This window comes from Castor canadensis, chromosome 2 (assembly GCF_047511655.1).
Source record: "Castor canadensis chromosome 2, mCasCan1.hap1v2, whole genome shotgun sequence".
NCBI lineage: Eukaryota > Metazoa > Chordata > Mammalia > Rodentia > Castoridae > Castor > Castor canadensis.
The window spans coordinates 81,919,539-81,945,422 of NC_133387.1; the positions used below are offsets into that span (position 1 = coordinate 81,919,539).

The 25,884-nt window shown below is 40.6% G+C and overlaps 1 protein-coding gene across 4 annotated transcripts in view; it reads right to left on the bottom strand.

Moving 5' to 3' along the window:
• Positions 1 to 1,142: 1,142 nt before the first annotated feature.
• The window catches only part of Rapgef5 (Rap guanine nucleotide exchange factor 5), a 229,622-nt gene continuing 204,880 nt past the window's right edge, over positions 1,143 to 25,884 (bottom strand). For all 4 annotated transcript variants that reach the window (XM_074065141.1, XM_074065142.1, XM_074065143.1 and 1 more), the window contains 8 exons: positions 25,537 to 25,659; positions 23,118 to 23,296; positions 20,977 to 21,067; positions 17,491 to 17,541; positions 16,510 to 16,597; positions 12,431 to 12,495; positions 7,903 to 7,957; positions 1,143 to 5,074 (listed from right to left, as the gene is read on the bottom strand). In XM_074065141.1, coding sequence (XP_073921242.1) covers positions 4,956 to 5,074; positions 7,903 to 7,957; positions 12,431 to 12,495; positions 16,510 to 16,597; positions 17,491 to 17,541; positions 20,977 to 21,067; positions 23,118 to 23,296; positions 25,537 to 25,659 — 771 coding nt within the window. In that variant the 3' untranslated portion in view covers positions 1,143 to 4,955. The remainder of the gene's footprint in view (positions 5,075 to 7,902; positions 7,958 to 12,430; positions 12,496 to 16,509; positions 16,598 to 17,490; positions 17,542 to 20,976; positions 21,068 to 23,117; positions 23,297 to 25,536; positions 25,660 to 25,884) is intronic.

Below are 25,884 nucleotides of genomic sequence, written 5' to 3' on the forward strand. Positions count from 1 at the left end.
CTGGGAGGACCCTGTGGGGTCGGCCCCCATAGACAAGGTGAAAGTGGGACCAGGACAAAGGTAGAATTCCTCTCTCTGCCCCCATGCTCTTGTCTCACAGAGGGGCCAATTCTGGTGATGAAGAGCTCAAGAAAATTGTCTTTTCTCACATAAAGACAAGCAGTGTGTGGATATATGACAAGTGGCTTCACCCATCATGAACTGTGCAAAGTCAATACACATGGGTTAAAGAAAAGGGAAGCTTATCAAGAAAGAAGTGTCTTGATGGAGTGTATTAGTCAACCCAGTCTGCTGGGTAGTGAGCCACTCCCAAATCTCAGTGGCTTTTAATGATGATGTTAGATTTCTCAAGCTTGACCTTCCCAAACTGGTGCACTGCTCCATGTGTTCTTTACTCCAAGACCCATGCGGATGGTGACACCTATACCTAGAACATGTCAGCAGGGCAGACATGGCAAACAGAGGCTACCTTGTAAAACTTTGACAACAAGCTGTATGGGTCACTTGTTCCCATTTTTCACTGGATAGAGCAAGACACTTGGCCACTCCAGAGTTCAACACGGTGAGATAAAAAATCCTCCTGTAGGAAGGGGATATACCACAGGCTAAAGGCCAGCTTGACCTCATGGGCAGAAGGCAGAAATATCTTGTGGGGAGAAAAAGAAGACTCTAAACACGAATGCAGCGTGTCTATACACCGTTACAGTGTACACACAGCTAATCTCCTCACTTGCTCTGAACATCCTTATAACTCCCTTTGTCGCTCCATCACCCACAGCTCCTCTGCCTCAAGGTTTCTATCCTGGATCCAGGGTGTAACCACTGGGATTGGCACTCTCTTTGCTCCTGGCCCTACTTAAGGGAAGTGAGGCAATGACAGTGGTTGTAGGATTCCTCAAACTTCAGACTGAGAGCACTGGTGTGACTTCCAACATGTGGTGTGTAGGATCAGCAGTGACACACTGGCAGGACACACAATTAGCTTCTGCAGGCTGCCTGAGAGATTTTGTCACCGACATGCCACCCTCTCAATGGGGAAGTGACATGTGTTCCCAACTGAGCATTGCATGCTGCTGGAGCAGAGGTTATTCAGCGTACAAGCCCCACAAACATCATGGAAAAAGCAAAAGTGGACGCATGAATAGTATCTTTAACATAGTCTTATATTTGGAAAAGCGGTTTTTTAAAAAACACTTGAAAATACAAGATAAGGTAATGGTTACTTATGGAAGTTTTAACCTTATATTGCTTGGCCATTTTTACATATAAATTATTGCTTACTAGCTTCAATAAATACATAGCACAGTCATATATACAGAGGCAGAAAGCATGAGCTCTGAGAAAGGAAACACTGTTAATGGCAAGTCTGGTAACTCAACAACTGTTTCATATTTACCAGCTCTTCTAATGGTGGAAAACTACCAAGTGTAGTCCCTGAGAAGTTAGGTAGACACCCTGATTGTGGGTTTTCTATCTTCTAATTGTTAAAACAAGCTGACAAGGTATAGCAGTCATAAGTAATGATACATTAAAAGGCAAGTTTTCTTGCTTCTGGTCATCATTTTCATTCTGGTATTTAATAACAGTGTAATACGAATACAATAAATAGGCTATGCAAATAAATATTACTCTGCTAAAAAATGTTTAGTATATACAGCTTTGCTTTATACAGTAGTACACTTTCGTCTAACTTTTTGGCAATTTTTAAAAACTTTTTCCTCTACAGTCTGAAGCGAAACTGGCCCACTCACTAATGAGCAAGCTGAAATTCGAAGGACATGTCTTTGAAGCACTGAGAAGAAATCCTGTCAGATAGCTGCGGTGGACGCGATCATCCCAAAGTTAATGTTGGTGCCCAGTTTCTGAGACACTCGGACTGGTTGTGCCTTTTGGTTCAGGAGCTGCTGTGTATGTGTTGGCTGTAGCAAAACTGCAGGGCTGGAAAGCTGCAGGGCACTGGCGAAAGGCCAGCTCCAGGGATGAGAAGTCATCACCAGCGCCCTCTCTTCCATGACCCTGTTTTCTCCTCACTCAGAGGTGAGTGTGCGTTTGTGCAACATCTCCCTGCAGACTAAGAGGTATAGGTACTTATTTTCATGCTTCTAAATTCAATGCATGTGTCACACTAGCTGGTAGGTAATTGGTCTAGGAAAATGAATTGACTCTAAACATAATTAAGGATACTAGAAAAAGGTGAATGTAGGTCATAATATGTTTCACTACACCATTTAGCAATTACAAAGATTGTAACAGTGAATTTAAAACATGTAGTCTATGGAACATCTGCAAATGTACACATTTCTTTTTAATTGGAAAGGTTGCAATTTTGCCTATAGGAACCTGTGTTCTGCTGTCCTGTGCTAACTTCTGAGTAGGATCAGTTTGCTGGAATGCTAATGAAGCCAAAAGTCCCCAGGGCTGTCACAGATGTGTGCTGTAACAAAGAACCCATTTTGAGGTGCCCGTGTACCACTCAATGGCAAAGGTGCCACATTACATAAGATTTTCAGAGTGAATGGAGATCTTATGCAATAAAAATTCAAAGGAGAGAGGGAGAAGAGCTTGGGCATCTTCTAGCCAGAATAAAAGTGATTCTGAAGAGGCCTTGGGGAGCATTTGGAGTGGGAATGGGGCCCACCCCCCTCACAGGACGTGCACAGGTCCTACAGGCCCTATGTACTGATGAGCAGCTCAAACTCCTTAGGAAAAATTTCTGGTGGGGCATTATTCTGCCTGGAATTCTTTAATTCCCAATTTAAGACTCCTCAAAGCTTTAGAAATTTCTAAATTTGCTGCCTGGGAAATCTCTAGAAACAGTTATCAAATTTCAGAAAAATTCATAGAGATTTTATATATTCAGAAGACAGAAGCAAATCTAAACCAAACAAAATCTTATCCTCCTTTTTGTTTTGTAGGAGAAAGTAAACAAGCACCACTTCCTCTCCAGCCTGTTTCCACTCATGCCAGGCTATTCAAAATGTGCTTAACACAATACGTGTGTGGCTTTGTCTGGCCAAGTGCATGTATCTGAATTGGTGTGCAGCATATGATCTGCTGAAATGGATCACCACCCGTTAGTCCTCTAACTCTAAAGTTACTCTAAATGTAATGTTCTGCTTGGTGCCATGTAGATCTAATGTAAACAAACTAAGTTAGAAAACAGAGACAGAATTGGAATGGCCTTACATGATTGGCCAAAGCCTACTTGCTAGGTTAGAGAAAAGATACAAGCAGATGTTTGTGCTGTAAGCCCTATTCACTCTTGGTAATTGCCAAGAGGAGGGCTCTTTGAGAGCTTGACTAGCCATAAGAAAGTCTGTTTTCTGTGGTTCTATGGCTCTGGTCTCCTCTAGCTGGAGGAGCAGCATGAAAAATTTCTCTGAGTGGACCAGCCCTGGGTACAGCATTACTTCAGTCTTGTAAATTTTTACATGCTGGGCCAGACTGACTCTCTTTGAAAGTCCTAGCAAAATATTTCTCTACATGGTTCCTTCTAACAGTATCTCAAGTTCCATGTGGTTTCTGAGCCCAGAAAACAGTACTGCTATACAGGTGTCAAAAAGGCTGGGACACACCTCAGTCATGAGGATGAGTGAGGTACTGATGAGACAAGGAAGCAGGGTCCTGGCATTTTAGCAAAGTGACAAGTATCTAGCTAGCAGGAAAGACTGGCTTACATTAGCCCACAGGCTTCTTTGTTTATTTGAGGGTTGAGGGAAATCTTCTAACCAGTCTGTGAGAATAGCAGGAGATCTTATTTTGCTATAGGAGACCCAACTGGTAAAATGGGAATAATTAAAAAGACTAAGAAAATTCTAAGACTTTGGGGAAAAAAAAAAGGAAAAGTAAAATTACAGCAAGGCTTCCTGCTTTGACTGGGAGGTGGACTACAGGACTTCTAAGTCTCCAACATAAATCAGACATCTGGGTATTTCACTTACCAAGAGGCTGGTAAACCCCACTTTCCTACACCTTGTCCTGTTTAGAGGGTGCCAATTTCACTTTGCCTCTTTCTCTGGCCACCCTGTGACAGGAAGCCCTCCTGAGGCATACAAAACACTAGGTAGGGGTTCCCCAGGAACAATATATAGACATTTGTGATTCTGTCACCTCAATCAGCAGTTACTGAATACCCAGTGTACCAGGAACTGTGCTTTTCCAAAAATCATATTGTGCCCAATAGAAAATAAGAGCCTGCTTACAAATATAAAGAGAATCCCCAGAAATTAAACAATGAGTCCATTTCTTAAAGACTGATTTTCCCTGATGGCAAAGCAACTTAGTTTACCTTGCCTATAGTTGCAATTCAGTTGTACAGAAACTAATTTCACCAGCAAACATACATTGGTAAGTGACTGTGGATGCAAAGAAGTGCATGCCTTGAAATTTCTTGTCTGCATGGCAAGGTATGACTGCCAGCTGCGTGTCCTCCAACCCCAGACACAAGTGGCTTTTGGTGATGTGAGAGTTCATACTGACAGAGGCCTCTCCCTCCTTGACATCTACAGATGCCTTGACTGTCCTCAGGTGTTCTCAGTCCTTGACAGCCTATAGACAGTAATCTGTTGCCAAGCAGAGTGAAACTCCTTCCTGTTGCACACATGCTCCTGTTGAAATGGTCACTGTATGTCAATGTCAATACATTTGCTCATCTTAACGCTGGCAACTCTCAAGTGGAAACTTGGACTGGATCAAGAACACGATCAGAAGAAATGAGACTTCTCTGTTCTAAGAATCCTTCTGACTCTTCCTGCCTTCCGGTTCTGAGAGCAGAGTGGAGGGGCCTCTCATGTCTGGTCCCTGGTGGCTGAACTTGCTTTGGCTGGCTTTCCTGCGCATGTCTTACGGTTTACTGATAAAACTCAGCAACTTCTTTTCTCACAGGAAGCAACGTGCTGGGCGGTAACCTTCCCATAGCTCAAAGTGCTGCAGTTACAGGGTGGGTGGGTGGTGGCTCACGCCCGGGGCTCAAGCCTATGGGAGAGCTCGAACAGGGCCTGCTGGCTGTCGATGACAAATAAATGGTTAACGTAGGACTTCAGCTCTTGGTGCTCCTTGGGAGATAGGTCGCCTCCTATTTATTAGAGAAAAAAGCAACAAATCAATTTCATGAGAACACCGATGCTATTTCTAACCACTGGTATACCCCACATGAAGGCGTGGAGTCAATCTTCCTGGTAGGCTCTTTCTGGTCAGAGTCCCAGAAGTGGTGTCTTTGTTCAACAGGAAAAGTGCCTTTTCAGCTAGGGTGAGATTTCTCAGGTTAGGCAGTCAGACTGGCATCAACTATATTTATTATGTAACAATATATACTATTAAGAAGTTATGCTACCATGCCTTTCCACAGTAAGGAAAATGAGCAAAGTCTCATGAGTAAGTGGTAGGGCCGAGATTAGAACATGGGTTCCGTGGCTCCTGAGTCCATAATCCGAGCCCCATGCTGTGTAGTTAGTTGCCCATTTAAATGGCCTGCACTGCCTCTGTATATCTCAGCCTGAAATTGTTAGGAATCACATAACCTGTAAGCATATGAACAGAGCGGCTTGCTTTTTTAAATTAAAATTTTTAAAAGATGTTCGTACGCTTCTTTAATGTTCTTATTTTTTGGGGGGAAAAATTAGTGAACAACTGATTGAAGAGATACCACAGAACAGAATCTAAGTTATAGCTAACAGGCAGAGTGAGTTGAGAAAGTATGAGTATGCACTAAAGTCTACACAAAGGAGGACAGAGCAAGTGGAGCTTCCACTCACATATCCAAGACAGGCAAAGAACTGTGGGGTCACAGAGGCTTTAGTGTACCGTGAATGTGTGCTAGTGACAGCTCTGATAAGGAACCAGAGATAAAGAGCATGGACAGTGGTGCTAGCCCATAGGCATGGGAAGATTGGCCCACCAGGGCCAGAGTGGAATCACAGATGAGTGTGACATTGGAGCTTGGCTGGAGCAGAAGCAAGACCACAGGGAAATGAGCATTTTACTGCAGCATTTTTTCTTCTGGTGAAAAACTTTTCTCCCCTCTTCTATGACAAATGGGTTTTATGAGGAAATAATTTAAGATTCACCAGTCATAGGTAGCTTGTAATTCAGATTTAATAACTCAGATTTAATAACAAGGCTTCCTAGTTTCAGCAAATAAAACTAAAAGTTTTAACTATGGCCAAAAAGCTATGGTAGTCTAGAAATTGCTTTTGGTTTAGTAAATGTTGTTTTGAAAAATATGATACTATAAAGATAAATTTGTAGTTAGCTTGCAAGCATTAAAAAGATGGCAGGATGAGAGTCATAACCAAGACAAATGATCCTTTGCCTGACACTTAATAGTTTATAACTGACTTGACATTATCTTATTTTATTCCAAATATTGATACTGGTTTGCTAAGCCCATATAAACTCTTAAAATGAACTCACAAAATTCAGTCTTATCCCAATTTTTAAAGATATATAAATATTAGATACAAACAGGCTTGATAGCTATTTAAATTTTTCCTTTGCTTTGTGCTATGCAAAGTCACTATCTGGTGAATAGGTGGTTCAAGGCCAGCTAAACCAGTATAACCATTTTGCTCATAGTTGGAACATATATAAGCTAGAGTCCCTCAATAAATAAGACTGATGCTTGTCTTAGAATTAGCTGAATATCCAACAAACACTTGGGCAGCAAAGGAAGAAGAAATATGAAACTATACTTACCAGCAGTTATACCTGTACATTTGAATAAACCTCCCTGACGATGCTATTATTACTGTTTGGAACTGCTTTATACTTGCATACTTAATGAAGAATTATATAAGCACATATCAATGGCATTAATTGATGTGAATATTCGATCCCATATTTATAATTCTCCTTTTCAAACAGAGAACTTTATAATCCATACAGATGTTCAATACTGCCAGCGAAGAGCAGTATTATACAGAAAAAATTTTAAGTTCCCTAGAGGGCGGGACTTTGATTTTCTACTTTACATCTACTTCTGTATTGGTGAAATTTTTTGCAATGAGGATATGTCACTTAAATTTTATTTAGCAGTCACTTTTGAGTGATTTATGATTATTGAACTTAACTTTCTATTTTTTTGATTACCCTTTATAAAATCAGCACAGGACAAAGCAAAAGAGTCTGGCAAGGAAATCAGGCAAATTCAATTTGACTTCTGGCCGAATGAGGTAATGTCTGAGCCTCAGTTTTTTGCTCCACACCCAAAGGGTTAACAGTCCCCACTTACTAGGCTGCTGGAGGACTCTGCTGCCCAAGAGAAAGCTCCTGCACTCAACCAAGTCGATTTCCTTCCTTCCTGCAACGTTCTAACGCAGGGTAAGTTAGAGTAATTCCAACTTAAGTTAGGGCAATTCCATTTGAAATCTCAAATGGAATGAATATTGCTCCATACACAGACTCAGTGGGGATTCTACTAAAGTCTCAAGAAAAGTACTTTTAAGCTGAAAGGCAGCTCCAGAAGAGAAGTTTTGGTTGGAGAGCAGAAAAGATTGGAGAAGCTGCTTTAGGTTCCTTTATAAACTGTAGTCCTATTCCAGGAAGGCCCTGAGCAAGAAGGTTAGAGGCAGGGTCACCCTTGCTAAACTTACCAATGGTTCTGAGGTGACAGACAAGCAAAGCAAGACTTGCTAAGACAGGGTAGGCTATCAGAAGTTTCTGACAGCCTAAAGTCACTGTAGACAATGTAAACTTGCTTCTTCAAGAGGATAATGACTTACCATACCTGATCTTTCTGTATATCCCAAGCATATAGTAAGGTAACTATGTGAGAATCTGGAATATGCACACAATATGCATACACAGGCATATTATACTTTACAATCTCTTTAAGTTCATGACCTCCAGGTACTTGTGATATGGCCACAGTCACTTTGCTTTCCACACCCGACTTCAATTACTCACCAAACTGGTTAGTCCTGCAGTGTCTCAGGGTTCGGACAGTGTCTGCAATCATGTGCTGGAAGGCAGAAAAGAAAGCACATCAATGGAAAGGTCATTTAGGGTGTAGCAGTGCCTGATGGAATAGATGGATAGTCTAACACCTTTGAGTGTAAACAGAAGAGCTGTTCTTGAACCTGGAGATAATTTTAATTAATTACATTGAGCTTGGACTACAACAGACTATTTAGTCCTTGTCTATAGAAACAGTGGCTCTCAAACTGGCCACATAAGTTGGAAGCCATAGGAAGGCAGGCTGTCCTTGTCTGCATCTGCTTGTGCTTTTTCCTGCAGGTGGGTATCATCTCTTTTCACAATGCCTTTCTAAAATCTAACTTCTGAACGTGGGAAGAGCCCATTCCTACTGTTCTTTGTGTAGTGTATATTGGTTTTTTGTCACTGTCACTGCTGTTGGACTTGACTTCTCTTCTCAATCAGGTACCACCAGAGGGCTCTGCAGGTCCAGCACCTACAACATATCATACACATAAGCTCATGTTGAATGGAGAAGAAAGTTTTGTGGACTCAAAAAAGGTTCAAATGGTGGCAGGAAATGAGGTACTTATGAAAAAGGAATGTTTTCTACAACATCAACATATCTGAAAAGACCATTTTCTGTTTATTATCTACAATCTCTCCTATTGTCTTCAGTATAAATTTCTTTCTTTAAACTACTCACTGACCTCCAGGTAAAGTCTTACATTTGTAGCTGCTTTTGACAGATTCCCCCACCTCACACTGTGTACCTGCAATAGTCGTCTAGCTCACTGTACTATTTTTAGTTTTCCATGATGACAGAAACATAGTGTTTTGGAAGAGATCATTTCCCACTATGGTTTCTTTCCCACACTGGCAAGAAAAAATCTCTTACTACCGTTGTCACTTAGTTTAGTCCTCTGGAGAATTACAGTAACTTTCTATTTTGTTTCATATTGAAACAAAATGTTTTGTTTCAATGCCATCCTATTATTCAAGAATCAAGTTATTCATTATCTACTTCTTCATTCCCCCCTACCACCCATCAGTCTTGCCTGTTCACACTGACCACAGGATCACCAATTGACAGCAAACCCTCAGTAAATTACTACTGAAAGAATAATGCTAACACTAAAAAATACTTCAGAAATCCAGCAGAATGACAGAAATGCTATTTGAATATGACCTACTGATTAAATTGTTCTCACAACTGCATTGCTAATGTACTTCTTCTTGATAGAGGGAAATTAAACAGAACACGGATTATAGCAGCAGCTCAAGCAGCATTTACAAAGGAAATGAGACCTGACTCATGTCTGTGCGAGTGTATTGTTACATTTCCTTCCCCAAATTTTACCCCTATTCCCAGGATAGTTTTCTCATTTCAGGCTGTGGCGTCACACTGATTTCTATCATGTGCCATTTGTGCAGCTTATGCAAAGCTGGAGCTGATGTAAGGCTTGGTGCAAGTGCAGCACTGATACCTGAGCCCTGATTCTCATCCTCCTTTCTGCAGGGGAGGTAGGGAGGAAGGGAGATAGAGTAAAAGATGATCTTTTAATATTAAGGGATGCTCTTAATATTGAGGGGTAAAAAGCAAAGGAGAAACCCTTTGTTTCTTCATTATTTAACAGTTTGAGATAGGAGCATTTGAAGTTGCTGAGGCAGCAATGAACTTAGCCCAGGGAACAACAGAAATCTTATTAGACCCAGTGAACACTTCTGGATCTGCATGTGGTCCAATTTAATGTGTTGGCCTGTGTCAGCCAGATAAAGATAATACACTGAATTATCTGCTGGCTGGCTGAAGTTAATATCTACCAGGAGGAATTGGCCCCTTGCAAGTTAATTCAGTTAGGTTCTATTGGTTCATTATTGTGAAAGATGGTCATGTTTTAGCTTCAGTGAAACACTGTCCTTTACTAGTAAACATTCCTTAATTAAAAATACTGTCTCCGCTGGGAAGGTCAGTCTCATTCTCCGGCATTCAAGTATAACATAGGTCTATGTATGATGTACAGTTGATTCTTGTCCTTCTGGGAAAACATGCTAACCTCACCTGTCTTCTCCATGTAAGGAGGTTACCAGTACCACCTGGTCTGCTCTCTTTAGAAATGATGTGCCACCAACTGCCTGGCAGCTTTGCGTTTGTGCTATGGCCTGCTGCATGCATGCACAGCTGCACCCAGTTCCGGATTCTTTTTTTTTAAGTTCTTTTTAGGAATTTTAAATCGAGCATTACTTATACCATGCTGTTTTCTTAAACTTTCTTAAGGAATTAAGGATACCGTCATTGACCCTAATGAAACCAGCATTATTTATAGATTTTGTGTTAGCTCCTATGGTTGGGTGGGCGTTTGCGCACATGAAAGCTGGTATTAAGAGCATGGTGGTGCACACGTGTAATCCCAGCTACATGGGAGGTGGCAATGGGAAGGACAGCTGTTTGAGGCCAACTCGGGCAAAAGTTAGCAAGCACAAAGCCCTGAGTTCAAACCCCAATACAGCCAACAACAACAAAAGAAAGAAAGAGAAAAAGAGAAGAAAGAGAAAAAGAAAAGAAAGAACAAAGCTGGCATTAAAAGGCTTCAGCTGGATTGCTGGAGAGAGAAGTTAAAGACCACAGATGGTGGTAAGGAGAGTGTAGGAAGGGTGTTGAAATCTTCCTTTGGCTCTTTCCCTTTTGTGCCTGTAAGGAATTGTTCTCTCACTTTGGTGGTACTATCTGAGGGGAAATGACACAATGAACTTTGCCAGTTCAATTTAGGTTCAGTTTAGGGAGGAGGTCGGCCACCAGTCTTTTCTTAACAACAGGCAACAGTCGGATTATAAAGAGTACCATTGTTCTCCTGGGTCCCCGCTGGGTGAGAAGGAAAAACTTTCTAGACCTTTACAGGGATTCCACTTGGTGGCGTGATATACCACATCCCATATCTTCATGCCTGCTCTTCAAAGATCATTTGGTGTTCTTAAGCAGTGTTGGCCAGGAGGTAAAGTAAACATTGATCAAAAGCTTGGTATTCTGCAATTGTTTAATACCAAACACGAGATTAACCTTCTTGTCACTAAGAATTCTAGTGACCACAGCCTTTGTTTGCTCACAGGTGCCCTGTTCCAGACAGCACACAGCAATACCAAACAAGTATAAACAAACCACTATAATTTCCAGCTGTGTTGGTTTGACTACAGCATATGAAACAAGTGAGCCTCAATTCTTTTTTGTGTGTGGTAATAGGGCTTGAACTTAGGGCCTTCACCTTGAGTCACTCCACCAGCCTTATTTTTGGTTGGCTTCAAACTTCGATCCTCCTGATCTCTGCCTTCTGAGTAGCTAGGCATGAGCCACGGGTGCCTGGCATCTGAGTTTCAATCCTAAAACGGTGCTTAGAGACTTAAATATTTATCGACACTTCCACTTCAAAAATACCTAGCCATGAAATGACCGTCTTCAGAATGTTTAAAGGGGAGCTATAGAAAGATCCTGAAAATGTCTGTCTTTGATAGTCCAGCTGTTTGGGTTTGAGGCGATGAGAGCCAGCCCCACTTGTCCTGCACTGCTTCAGCTATGAGTGGTGAGCTGGCTGGTGATAAGAGCAGAGCACACAGGAGGCAAAGGTCAGATGCCAGACCTCATTTGGATCCATCAGACTGCATTGTTCTTTGGTCATGGTCTGTGGCCCCTTCCTCAATCGACCTTCTCTCAGAGGCCTGACTCAGTCTCACAGGGAGTGAGGGGTCAGTTCTTGAAAGAACTCACCCAAGTCCATTACCATTACTGAAAAGGTCACTCAAAGGTCAGAGTCCCTGGAGAAGGTTTATTGGGATCCTCTTTAGCTGTGACTGAATATTTAATCTATGACACTAAAGATCATCTGTCAGACAAATGCAATCCTCTGATAGTCAAGCGGTTTTTTTGGAGTATCCTATGGTACAGTTGCTCAGTTTCTGAGGTAATTCCTCCTCTGCCCATGGTGGGCCAACAGGGCTCAAGGAGCCCACTGCAGGACTAAGCACCTGGGAGTGTCCTGGAGATGATTCAGGAAGGGCATTTCAGGAACATAGATGAGAGGACTGACCAGGGAACCTATACTCACAAGCAGGAAGGTACTTTTTCAGAGGCATTAAGGGATGGCCCTTCCCCTGACTTACAGACCCAACAAATCCCAGGTGTATACCCAAGCTTGGAGTCCTGGGAGACAGACATATCCCCAGGATAATTTCTCACACCATGCCTCGGATGCAGTTCACACCGAGGCATCAGGCAATGCCTCTGAAGCAGTAAAGCTCAATGGAGCTCATCCGGATAGATTTCCATACGTGGTCCTTAAAATGTGGCTAGTGCATAGTTGGCATGCGCTGGGTACTGACCATGTTCAACATGCAGCAAGTGAGCTTCTGGAAATGATGTGTTCAATGGAAAAAGGTCCTAAACCAGGAAAGACATTTCCTAAACAGGAAAGACAAGGGGACATTTCCTTTATAGTGAGAAAAAGGAGAAATAATGAAATTTACGTACCAGTTTTTCAAAATTGACAAGATTATCCAAAAATGTTTTATTTCCTTCATGAATAAATGTTACATCTGTAAAGTAAAAACAAAAAGGTGTACGTACCATTAGGAATGGATCATGAAGCAGGAATGAAGAGATCTAGGAACAATGCAACTTAGGGATTTTTCTTAAACAGTATGGAATTATTTCATGCATTTGCAAGGCAAGTAGAAATTGAAACTGTATAATATTTGATGTGAAAGTACATAATTTATGGGACATTCTTTACACCCACAGTGAAGTGTTTGACCTCAACCTATTTGGTATAAGCTAATACAATATAACTTAATTGGTCCATTACGTTTTCAACACAGAAACTTAAGCAGAAAATAAGTGAATACTCTTGAAAACCAGGATTTTCATATTGGTGTGTTTCCTTTAAAAAATCCTTGGCAATATGTATGTGACTTGCTTTGCTTAAAACAGACTTTGATTTTCAAATTTAAAGTTTTGGTTCACAAAACAGGGTTCCTGATTATGCAATGGAAGTGAGTAAGGATAGGGGTAAGTTTGAAAATGGCAGGATTTTTGGCACCATGAGTAGGCAGAAAGTATCACTGACAAAAATAACAACAGGAAAGTAAGATGCAGGTATAGTTTTGGAGGAAGAGAAAGTTAAATTTGCTTTGAAACTCAGTAGATTTAAAGTGACTAAGGAGCCTGGGGTGCAGCTCAGTAGCAGAGCCAATGCCCAGCATATGTGAGGCCTGGTGTTCTAGTCCCATTACCAGGAAAAAAAGCAAGGATACTGAAATGAACATGTCCTTTTAGCTGCAAAAGCCTTAAGACATACGATTTGGGAATTAGACACATTAAAGGTAGCAACTGAAAGCTTTGCGAATAGATTCTGCACACACACTCAAATCACAGGATCCACAGCTGAGCACTAGGACAGCTTCACAGACATGGGTCATAATAAGAAATATACTAATTTAAAAGGCATACAAATATTCATGTCTTGTCATGAGTATGGAAAGCCAACAAATAAAAATAGTTTTAAACAATCTTATTAAGATGATCTCATAGAAAAGGAGGGAAAGGACAGTTTTAAAATTTCTATAAGTAGAAAGACATCATATTTGCATTAAACCACGATTTTTATTCATTCCACTGTTCCCTAAGGGGTATATTATGAGACTGGCACTCCAAAAACCTGCCTACAAACACTGGGCCACTGAACTTCAACTGCCTGTCAGGAAGTGACACCAGTTACATTGTTCTCACACACACACTGATACAACTCTGACCCAAGGTGTCCCCTGTACACAGCTTTCAGTATGGCCTTCCATGTTTTAATTACCCAGTCTTCTGACAGTTCCTCTGGTTATTTTACTATCTTTTGTAGTTTTGCTTTCAGAAATAATTTTTTGCAAGCTCTCATTCTGTGTTATGATATTTAGAAGAAAGTAGTCCATATCATTTTGTTTTTACTTTCCTCATCCCCCATCATCCTATGGACATATGATAAGGATGGTGACAATAATGTCAGACACAGTTTGAAGTACTTTACCTGCATTAAGTCATTCAATCCTCACAAAAGCCTATAAGGTGGCCCTAGGAGGAAAGCACATGAAGATACTAGGGCCTAAAGGACATCCATAATTGAGTCAAGCTCCCAGCTACAGGGGGATTAGAGCTCGGATACATACCTGGGGAGGCTGGACCCCCCTCAACATGGCACCTCTCCAGAGACCTCAAGTTGAAAGGACTTGGACTTTCTTGCTTCCAGTTAGTCAACGTGCTGTATTTCCGGCATACCAGTTATCTATGTAAAAGTGTTTCCTTCATCACCCCCACTCCCCCCTACCCCCATGTGTATGTCTATATTCCTGCCTATCTTAAATCTTTCCACTTCTTGGGAGTTACCTCCTAAGCTTAACTGTCCAGACTAGTTGAGGGCAACATATGGGATGCTGTTCTGCTCAGGGGTGGGGCCTGCTGCACTGATGCTGATATGGGTACCAGGCATGGATGGTGGGGAGGGAGCTGAGGAGGCAGTCACAGGGTCAGAGGCTGGAAAGGGCTGCAGCCCATAAGAAGGGGAAAGACTTCAAGAGGATGAAGAATTCAATGCAGTTGAATGGCAGGTGTGTGATGAGAAAGGTGAGAGCGAAGGGAACAACAGGGAATGGGTGATTGAGTTCACAAACTGGGATGAGAATTTAAGCCATGGGATGTGACCTGCCAGGCCCCTTTCACCTGGAGATATTTGAACACACTACAAACACCTCATAAAACAGAACTGCCAGATGCAAGGACATTGTTTGAAGAGATGGCAAGAAACATACAGGAGGAAGAAACAACAGGCACCCCAACATTCCTTTCTTCAAATGCCTACAAATATGCAACAATAATCTCCACACAACCCTGAATGGAGACTTCAGTTAATCCTCAACCACCTTTTGATTATTCACTCTCATGCAAGACCACCACCTCCGAAAATCATGCACGATGTATGTGCACAATTCAGCTGGATCCGTTGCCAACACTGAGGGCTTCCCTCAACCCTTCCTGAACTGGATTCCACACTACATTAGGGGAAAGTACATCAAATGACAAGAAAATTCAGCTGGGAAGGAGAAAAGCTGACATTGGAAGGGTCTTCAGGTAATCCACTTACTTGATAGTCTGCCTGTTCACTGTTTACTGGGAACTATTTCAGAAGAAGGTAAAACATGGGAGACTTCATCCTTCCTGAACACTGAAGGAGTTCAACTTGCTCCTATTTTCTAATTAAAAGCAACTCAAAGTAGCAGGTACCAAAGAGGGAGGAAAAAAGTTTTCACTAAAAATTAAGCTGGTTGCTATTCAATAGTTCATTATTCCTTTGAAACAATCATGCAGTTAAAAAACCCCTAAGAATTAAAGTCATTTATTTTTCCTGAAATGTCTTGTCTCGGTCATGATATTATATAAATACATACATATACATATATATGGGTATATATACACACACACACACATTTTTAATCCTATTTTCCTTTGAAAATGAATTCAGACAAAAACAGCAACTTTAAATACAAGAGAATACTGATATTGTTTAATTTTAATGTTAATAAAAATTAAAACAAGGAAAACTAGGTACTTATTTAAACCTGAGAAGGCTTCTAATGAAAAAGTGAAAAAAAAAAAGCTTAATTTATACTTGTTCTTTTGGAATGAGTGAATGTATTTTTGATAGAAAAAAGGAAAATTTATTTTGCTGCCAACAAAAAAGTAAACTCAGCAGAGCAGAAAACTGCATCCAAGCTAAGATGTATGTGTGAGACATTTGACTGCATAAGTATCTTGGGGAAAGAACCACAGACATATAGCAGAAAGTTCTGCTCAGACCTAATTAGGTTACAGGGACACTGTAGGATACACCATCTTAAAAGTAGCTATTGTTTCAACTTTTTTCCTTAGACAAATCAAATCCTTTCCTACATTTGTCCTTATTTTCCACTGTCCTTATTGTGCCTACATGATTCTAGGTATTACTTCCCACCTGCCATCCAAGGAATTTATTTTACAAATAAAAACTATGAGCCTGAAGAAACTTGTCTTAAAAGCAAATAAATACAGAAAAATCGAATGAACTTTTAAATGCTATTTTGCATTTCATATACTGCATTGCTTTTGTGCACCAAAAGTACTTCTCACACAACAGCATAGTGGGGGCTATTGCCTCTGAAACTCAGATGCAAACACAGAATGTGAATGAACACTATTTGGGTTCCGAATGCCAGCCTTATTCTTGTTTGAATTAAGTATATCATAGATTCAAGAAAATAACACAGCGTTTAGAAGCAAAGCAGAATAAAAATACAAAAATTTCCAGTGCCAAGTTTTATGAGTCAAGTGCAAATGCTTTGATGTCTGCTTAAGCACAATTAAGCACTGCAGGCATCTCAAAAATGACTATTTGAAAAGTTATTATATACCAGCAGTTAGGTATGAATGTCAAAATTACCATAAAGAAATAAACTGAGTATCCTTCTAAAGTTAGAAGGATAGATTTCTGGAAGATGAAATTACATAGCATTAAAGATAAAAAAAATCATTACCTTTAAGCAATAAGGGCATGAAAGGGATTTTTGGAGGCTTCATCTTTTTGAATGCATCTCTGTAGGCTTTGTGATTTAGGGAAGGATCCTGCCGAACCAACCAGATTACAAAGAGAAAGAAAAATCAATGTGCCATAGAAACAATTCTCAATCTACTTTTGCTCTACAATTTGAACACAATTTAGATATAGAGAGGTTCTTCCTAAGAATGAAGTAGATGAAGGTTTCCTAGGAGAATAAACTCACTAAATTAGGGCAGGAAATCTAGGCAATGAATGTAACTCAAGTTATTGGTTTACAATACTGGGAAATGACTTCAAAAGAGAGTCACTTTTTGATTGCCCTATTATTTTCCTCAAATAGGTTCTTTAAATACAGCTTCCTCTGCATAATTTATATCATGAGGCAACCTCAAAGTCTTTTGTTAAGTCCACTACAAAGACAAACTACCCTCATAATGCAGAAAAAACAAGAGAACGTAGTTTCACTGTCCTTAAAAGGAAACTATAAACTTTGTATCCCAACCTAAGAAATAATAAAAAGGAGGAAAGTGAGTTCAGAAAACTCACTGAACACTAAAATTTAATTTCATAGGCTATGAAACAGACAATGCTTAAAAAGGACTATTCTTACGACTTTCTACAGGGAGAGGAAGAAGCATCAACTGTTGACTTGCTTTACTCATTAAGGAGCAAAGCTACTTTTTTTTTTTTTTTTTGAGTTTTCTCTTTTAAAGACAAGGCCTCACAATGTAGTCCAGGTTGGCTGCAAACGCTCAATCCTCCTGCCTTAGCCCTCTGAGTGATGGGATTGTAGACATGAGACACCATACCTAGCTCAAAGCTAGATTCTTAGGATGCAAGCAAACTAGTCTAGGCTCCCTGACATTGTGGCATGCAGCAACTTTTCACTGAATCCAGAAGGAAACTGGACACCAACAATTAATTTGACAAACAAGTCCTCTTTGGCCCAACTACTTACTGTTAAACTTTCAAGTTCAGAGAAAAGTTTCTTAAACTTTCCAGGGATTTTCTAAAACAAACAAACAAACACACACAGAAACCAAAAGTCAGTTATTTTGAAAGGTACTGTAGGGAGTTTGCATTAAATCGTGTTTGCTCCTGTTACGTTTCTGAACATAAATACCTCTGTCACTGGGCTGTCCCCTGATTGCTTCTCATTAGGCAGTTTTCATCATTCCCTTAATATGACATTCCTTAAGAATGTTGCTAAAAATAGCTTAACAGCCCCATGACTCAGGAATCTGGCTGTCAGACGTTCCGCACGCTGGTGGTTATTTAATAAAAACTTAGCTTGCTCCATATCCTACCTTTGACGAATGTGCTCATCTTAACAGTCTTGCTGAGTGGAAAATAATAACGTTGGCTGATGTCTTTTATAAAAATAAATGATTATATTTCACAGTAGAGGGATAAATAGTAAAGGGCCATCAAAACCTTAAGAACCTCAACCTGTAAAGCCTAATAACATCAATATGGGGCAGGAAAAAAACCAGAGGATGGGGACATATGCCATTCTCCAAAATAAAAATTCAGGTCCAGTGAAAAATGGCCCAGAATGTTCCAGCCTGCCTTTCACACAAGTGAGTGAAAACCTGGATGCCTTTCACGCTGACTTAGTGACCTTCCTGTCGTAGAGAGTTTAGCCTTGAAGCCTATGTGAGTTCTGACTCTGCCCCTTTCTAGCTGTGTGGTTTAGTGTGAGTTGTCTCCAAGCTCTCTGATCTCAGTGTCTCTAGCTACAGGCACAGAGGCAGCTCACAAACATATATTGTCTATGGCTGATGCTCAACAAATTCTAGCTATTAACAACAACAGGTTCAAGAAGATGTTTGTGGAATTTTGTTTCCACATTGAATCAAAGTAGAGAGGCCAACTTTCACAATGATTAAACTCTTGTTTCAAAATAGGTTTTTAAATTTGGTAATTTTGAATCTGGACTCAGTTTTTCATAGCAAACAGGTAGCTTAATGTTTGGAGAAACACACACACACACACACACAATGAATGGAAGACTAATTAAATAAGATAAAATGTTGACAATCAGGTGGGCACCAGGCTTATACCTGTAATCCTAGCTACTATGGAGGCAGAAATTAGAAGGATGGAGATTTGAAGCCAGCCCAGGCAAATAATTCATGAGACCCTATCTCAAAAAAAAAGGCCCATCACAAAAAAGGGCTGGTGGTGTGACTCAAGGTGTAGGCCCTGAGTTCAAGCAAAAACCACAACAAAGAAAATGTTGACTATTATTCTTCTGAACTATGTATCTTGGTTTGTTGTCATCCCACAGCAATGTCCCAGTGGCAGCTGAAACTCAATGTGTCCAAAGTCAAACTAATTTACTCTAAAGCCCAGCCATGAGTCAAATCTGGCTCATGCTCCCTTTTATAAATAAAGTTTTATTGGAATACTAACATAGCTATTCATTTATTTATTAACTATAGCTGATCTTACACTACAATGGCAGAGTTAAGTAGTTGCAATAGAGACCTTATGGTCCACATGGCCTAAAAAATATTTGGCCCTTTACCAAAAATTTTGTTGTCCTCTGATTCAGTTTCTCTGTGGCAGGGAGGGGGAAGGGAGATTAATGAATGCTACAGTGAAACAAAGGAAAAGCAGAGTTGGGGAATGTTACCTGGAGACCAGAGAAAGGTCACCTTTCCCCACAGGTTAGAGCAGGCAATGAAATGACATGTTATTATGTATGGGACCAGCTGTTACCCGCCCTCCCCCATTTCTGTAACCTCCTCTAAATAGTGTATAAGGAAAGCCCCCTTTGTTCTCGGGGTTTAACCTTTGGACTCGAGTCTACTGAGTCACTGCCAGCTTGCTTAATAAACTTGCTTCCCAAAAGATTTGGTGCCCTCTCTGTCTCTGTATGAGCCTTCCTGCAATATCTCAGACTGACTTTTTTCCTGACTAGATTTAGTCAACAGATCCAGAGATCTGGTCACTCTGCTGGGATGCCCACTCTATACTTAGCAACTTCCAAGTTAACCTCCAAAGTTCTATTGCTCAGGGATTCTTTTGAGTCTTCTCAGCTACCCTGAGGTAGACTGAGTCCCTCCACTCGTTTCTCCCTGGCTAGGGGGACTTGGTCCAAGACTTTCTTCATCACATGCACACTCTGTTCTAAGGTGTCCACTTTTTATCTGCATGGTGCTAAGCCTGGTACATGGTAGGCAGTCCATATGCAGACAAAGCCATTTGATTTGATTGAATTAATTCTTTCAACATTTGCAAATCAAGTTTCTTTCAAGGTTTTATTCAAATTTCACAACCCCCCCACTCCACCCCGCAGACTCTTACTAGCCATTTATTTTCCTTCTGCTCTGATCAGTTGTTTCATTTTTCACTTGTCTCCTTTAATCTTAGAATGTGTGTGAACATCTGTATGCTTAACAGAGCAGGCAAGCCTTTCATTTCTGAGTCCCTTTAAGGAGCACTGGTCTCGACCCCTGGGTCACTGCAGTGCATTGTGAAGGATTGTCCCTGACTGAAAGAGAGTGAAGCCATGAGGAGTAACAGGAATTGCATCTGAGAGGACTGTGGAGCAAGGCCACAGAGACCTGACTGAGCCACACACAGGCTGGAGCCCAAAGAAGGAAGGCTCAATGATTACAGCAAGATGACGAGAAATGGTGCACAGAGTATGGTTGGCAGGGAAAGGAGTTCGAACAAAAGCCCAAGGAAAGAGGATAGAGCCATGGGAGAGGTAGAGTCAGACGCCTGTGTCTGGTTAAGCCTATACATACTCTAAGAGTCCATGTGTCAGAATCCAAGTGGGCTCAGCAGCCTTCATCATACAAGGAAGCAGGGCCAGCATTCAGGAGACTGGAAACTTATTCTATATTGTAGGACTAGAGGTGTGGTTCAAATGCCTACCAGGCACAAAGTCTGAGTTCAAACGGAAGTAACCGCCAATACCTACCTACTTACCTACCACCTGCCACTTACCCACCTACAAAATTCTTTACTTTGGCAAATTTTATAAAGCGTTCTTGTGAACACACTGCCTGAGCCCTGCAAGTGAGCAGACCTGATGTGTAACTTCCTGAACATCACAGTCAACCCATTCACTTCCGCACACACCCTTACATAAGGCCAGACTATGAAAGGACCGGCTGCAGGTGGAGTTGGAACCAGGCTATCTGGCCTCACAGAAGGAAGGTTGAGTCAGCTGGGGATTATTTGACAAATTTTCTCTAGAACCATTTTAAAGACCATTTGCCAGAAAAGTTCCCTACCACCTGGACACATTGCTTTCTGACATTTTTCCTCGAGTATGACTGTGTATCATTTAAACCATCTAAGTCAATGCATTTAAAATGAAAGCTTTCCCTGGAATGTTCCTTTCTTTCTTTTCCCCCATACACTTCACATACACCCTTCCCCTTACACACACACACACACACACACACACAGGTCCCCCAAGGCTTACCTCCCAGGTCTGTGACAGGCGGCTAACAGAGGCAGTGTTGAGACCCATCACAATAGCAAAGAAAGAATTCAGGTTTCTCTGCGCTTTGCAGCTATGGAATAAAGGAGAGGGAGGACACATTGAGGAAACATTCTTTCAACCAAAGTGATCACCAGAATAAAACTGAAGTGACCCTGCCAGCCCAAGGTTCATCTCCCTTCACCTCCTTCAGTGGGAGGGGTGGTGCCCCTCAGTGGTTTCTAATGCAAAAGAAAGTTCCAGCACCTGGGCTCCTTCTCCCTTCAGAAGATTTGTGTGCTCTTGATGCTTCAGGAGATCCTTCTCTAAAATTTATTTTGGGTACATTTACAATTTCAACTGAACACTTTTTTTTTTGGTGGGGTACAAAGCAAAGGGTTTCATTATGACATTTCCAAACATACAATCTCAGCATTCTTTTAAATGCCATTTTCTCTACACACTACCTGAAGGAGACCCCACTCATCTGTCATCCCTTCCAGACAGTAGGTCCCTCAGGCGAGAGTACACGTCTATTTCCTTTTTTACATTCTGCCCATATCTGATTGCTTAATATACAGCAAGTCATATACATAGCATTTGCTGAAGCTGAAGAAAAGAGCTTTTAGGGAAATGGTTTTATATTTTTCATGATGAGAAAGTTTACTATTTGTTTTTTTACTCAGTATCACTTATCTGTATAAAATCTTTGATATAATTCTCACAATTTTAGTTTCCCATACACAACTTTTCTAGTTCATACAGATTTCTTTTCATTTAAAACACACACACTATCTGAATGTTTTTATTTTTTTAAAGAAATTAAATTAATACAGACACAATTTCTGAAGAAGACAAACAGATACAGAGCAAATATTAGCTACCGTTCAGTCTAGAATTCTATTACCATGGGTCATCCATCCCATGATACGAACAGACTGTCTGACATGCAGCATTCCAGTTCAGCAACTACTCCTTTGTCTTTGTGTGAGGAAATGAAATCCACTCCATCCACAGAGGTGGGGGATGGGGGTGGTGAAGAGGGAAACATGAATATGCAAATTGGATGCCTTAGGCAGGGAAAACACTTCATGATTGTGGAAATTACTGTTTTCCCTTGGTTATTCCTACTAGTGTGATTATGGGGAATTTAACTTTATGTTTCTGTTGGCATTCTATCCCATGGGCTAGGATAGAGACCAGTACTATAAATAATTCAAGAGCATGGAGCTATATGGAGAAGATGTGAATATATTTCATTTCCCTGGAGATAGATATAATCTTATACTGGGAACAGAGCTGGGTGGTGTCACTTTACTCTTTAGAACAGTAATGTCCTATTTCTCTCTCTAACTGGTATTCATAAGAAACCTTTTCACCCTAAAGAGCCTCACCTTCAAGAATCTCACAGCCCATTTTGGAACAAACTGGCCAAATCAAAAAAAAAAAAGCATTCAGCATAAAAGCTGCCCAAGTGTTAGGTCTATTTGTTAGCCTTCCCATTCACCCCAGTCACAGCAGACCCTAGATAGGTACTTCTGCAATCTCTTGCCAGTAATGCAACATCCCACTTCCTTCCAGAGTTTCCTGGTCTACAGGGATGGCCATCTGTGTTCTACTTTCAGCCTTCCTTTAGGACAACTCTGATCCTATCAGGCTCCTGCCCAGACTTTCCCAAGATCCTATCCACCCTCAACTCAGCTGAAATTCAAGATTGTGTATGGTCTGGTTGCGTCTTCCTTTGCTCATCAGTGTCCCACAGCTTCCTTCCATGTGAGTGTCAAGGATCCCAGGATGCACCTGATTTTCAACAACTCTCACTCCTCCTCATCATCTTCCGCCACTTTCATGGCCTACTGTAATTCAGCCAGCCACACTGAAGGACTGGGTACTGCCTGCTCATTAGTTCTAAGCATAGAGCAGAATGTTTCAGTCTGGCATTTTGACATTTACTTTGAGACACAAATACTCCAATTGCAAAGACTTACACATTTAAGAACAGGACTTTTCAACCATTTGGTCACTTAACTCAGTATTATAGTTTTTACATCCCAACCCTTCTTATCATTGCAAAGAGCAAAAAACCTCATGTGTTTTTTTCAAGGAGACGAGAGAATCAGCACTTTCTTCCATTAGAAACTTACTGAGCTGCAATCTTGATGAATTTTTTCACCAGCTGCACTCGCTTGCCCAGCTGACTACAGAGCAGAATCTCTGTGGCCACCCAGAGCTGGACTTCATTGCATCTCTGCAGTAGAAGGCTGAGGTTCACAGTGTGCTCCCCATTTCCCTGTCTGCTGAATGTGAAGTAGATCAGCTCTTGCTGAAAGAAAACAAATCCATGGCAGGGTTTATTTTTAGTGCAAAGGCAAGATGATTCAAAATTCAGCCCACTTTTAAGAGCTGCTTCAGGTAGCCACTCTCTTATCATTAATATTTTAACAGAGCGTATAATAAGTAATCATATCAAATTCAAAATAATGTATCTTTGGTTTCAGAAACACCCTGCTCAATAATGCTCACTTAGAATCCTTACATAAAAATAATTTTTCAAAAACAGGTCCTGTGCGGGGGATGGTAGCAGTGGGAGAGGGGAAGATATCAGGAAAGGGTGCAGGAGGTGAATATGGTGGAAATATTTACATACGCATGCATGGAAATGGGAAATGAGACCTACTGAAACTATTCCAGGAATGGGGGGAAGGAGGATAAAGGAGAATGATGGAGGAGGTGAATTCAACTATGATATATTATGAGAACTTTTGTAAATGTCACAATGTACCCCCAGTACAAAAATTTTTTTAAAAATTAATTAGAAATAAACTTTCAGAATGGTGAGGAAGGTATCTTTCTAGGAAAAATCTAAGGCATTCTGAAGTTTAAATTATGGGTAAAAAGGAGGCTCCAAACATCCCAAACTTGTTATACAAAGACTCCATTGAAAATGAACACTAGCAGTACTGGTACTTGCTAAGGTGTACATCAGACCAATAGTCATCAAATTTTAGTTTGAGTCAGGACCACTGGAGGACTGATAAAATTCAGACTGCTGGCCCCACCCACCTCTAATATCTACTACTAGTAGTCTGTGGAACGGCTGGAAAAAAAAGGGGTGTTTTGGTGGGGACTGGGAAATTTAGGGGATGTGAATTCAGGGTTTCATGTTTGCAAAGCATGAGCTCACTAAGCAAGTGCTCTACTGCTTGAGCCACACCTCTAGTCCATTTTGCTCTGGTTATTTTGGAGATAGGGTCTTGCCAATTATTTGCCTGGGTTGGCCTCAAACCTCCATCCTCCTGACCTCAGCCTCTCAAGGAACTAAGATTACAGGTGTGAGCTACTGGTACCTAGCTTGCAGGCTGGTCTTAAACAAGTGGGCTTAGGAATTTCCTGCCTCAGTGTTCTAGGTAACTGGGGCTATTGGTGAGAAACACCGTAACTGGCTTTGAAAATCCGTGATTGTAACAGGTTCTCAGGTGGAACTGGTGATGCTGGTTTGGATATCTGTTTTTTGAGAACGTCTGATGTAAGATATTGTCAAAACACAAACAAAGAAAACTGAGAGCAAGGGTAGGGCCCAACAATTTACAAATGCAAGCAGGACCATTAACTATTATATAGAGTCATCCCATACAAGTGATGGAAGATACTTGTTTTTAAATGAGGATGTGTTTTCTTACAGAAGCAACACATTCTACACCACATAACCAGCAACACATTTCACGCTGCTCACATTTCCAAAGACACAAGTCATTTAGCCTAAATGAGTTCCTTAATTGCTCAAATTCAAAAATTTCTCATTTTTAAATGAGAAAATATGAAAAACAGGTCTCTAAGCTGGGCATGAAGTTCCCTTTCAGAAGGAAAGGCCACTTCAGATGAAAAATTTCACTACATGGCAAATGAGTGCAACATATGGTGACTGAGGGCTGAAACATTTTTCAGTCTGGTTCCTGGGAGCCTTTTCATTGCCATTGCCTCATTAATTGTCAATAGCATTTTCTTCCTCATCTATAGTTTACAAATGTTATAACCTGTTCTCAAGGGAGAAGTTGATGAACATAAAAAAAAAATTGAAATATCTCCAAAATTTATAAGAAAGTATTTGAAGTCTTACAGCACAGTCTAAAATTTATGGAATATTCTTAAGTAAAAGAATAGTTGTTGCATGTCTCTACACATATATACATAATAAATATGAATATGGTTCTTATATCACCACTATACACTTCATGGAAGAAAAATTCATGTTAAAGTAAAGTGTTCTTATTAGAGCACCTATATATATTCATATACCCATAGGTCAAATTTCCATAAATATATTCATATACATTATATACATATAAAAATCCAGCATATGGTTGCACTAGGAACAAATAAAGCATGAGCACATATTCAGATTTCCCTAGGATGGGGTCAGACATTCAATATATTTTAAGTCCCCAAATATCCTTTGGAGCCTGGTATCTTAGCATAACTATATCACCACATGAATAAGTATCTTCAAGAAGAATTCACAATTAAAACAGCCTGAGTACTTTTATATCTTCACTCCCTACTTACCTCATGAATTGAGTTGAATAAACTCCAATCAAAATTCATTAATTCCAGAGCAAGATCCCAAGTGTTCATTCCCAAAATCCTCATCGACCTTTGCTGTGATTCCTCATTTTCTGCAAACGGGTTCTAAACCAACAGACAGAAGCAAAAGGGTCTTTAGTAATTCCCAAATGTTTTACAGTGAATTGGCTGCTGGTGGGAAGGCACTAGATGTCCAGATTAGAAAAGTAATCTTTTCTGAGTGCACTTAATATTTTCCCTGGTCTGTTCACCTTCAGAGAGTTACAGCCAATTTAGGATTGGAAGCAGTAGAATGTGATCAATGACACTTCACAGAGTGAGCCTGTCCTT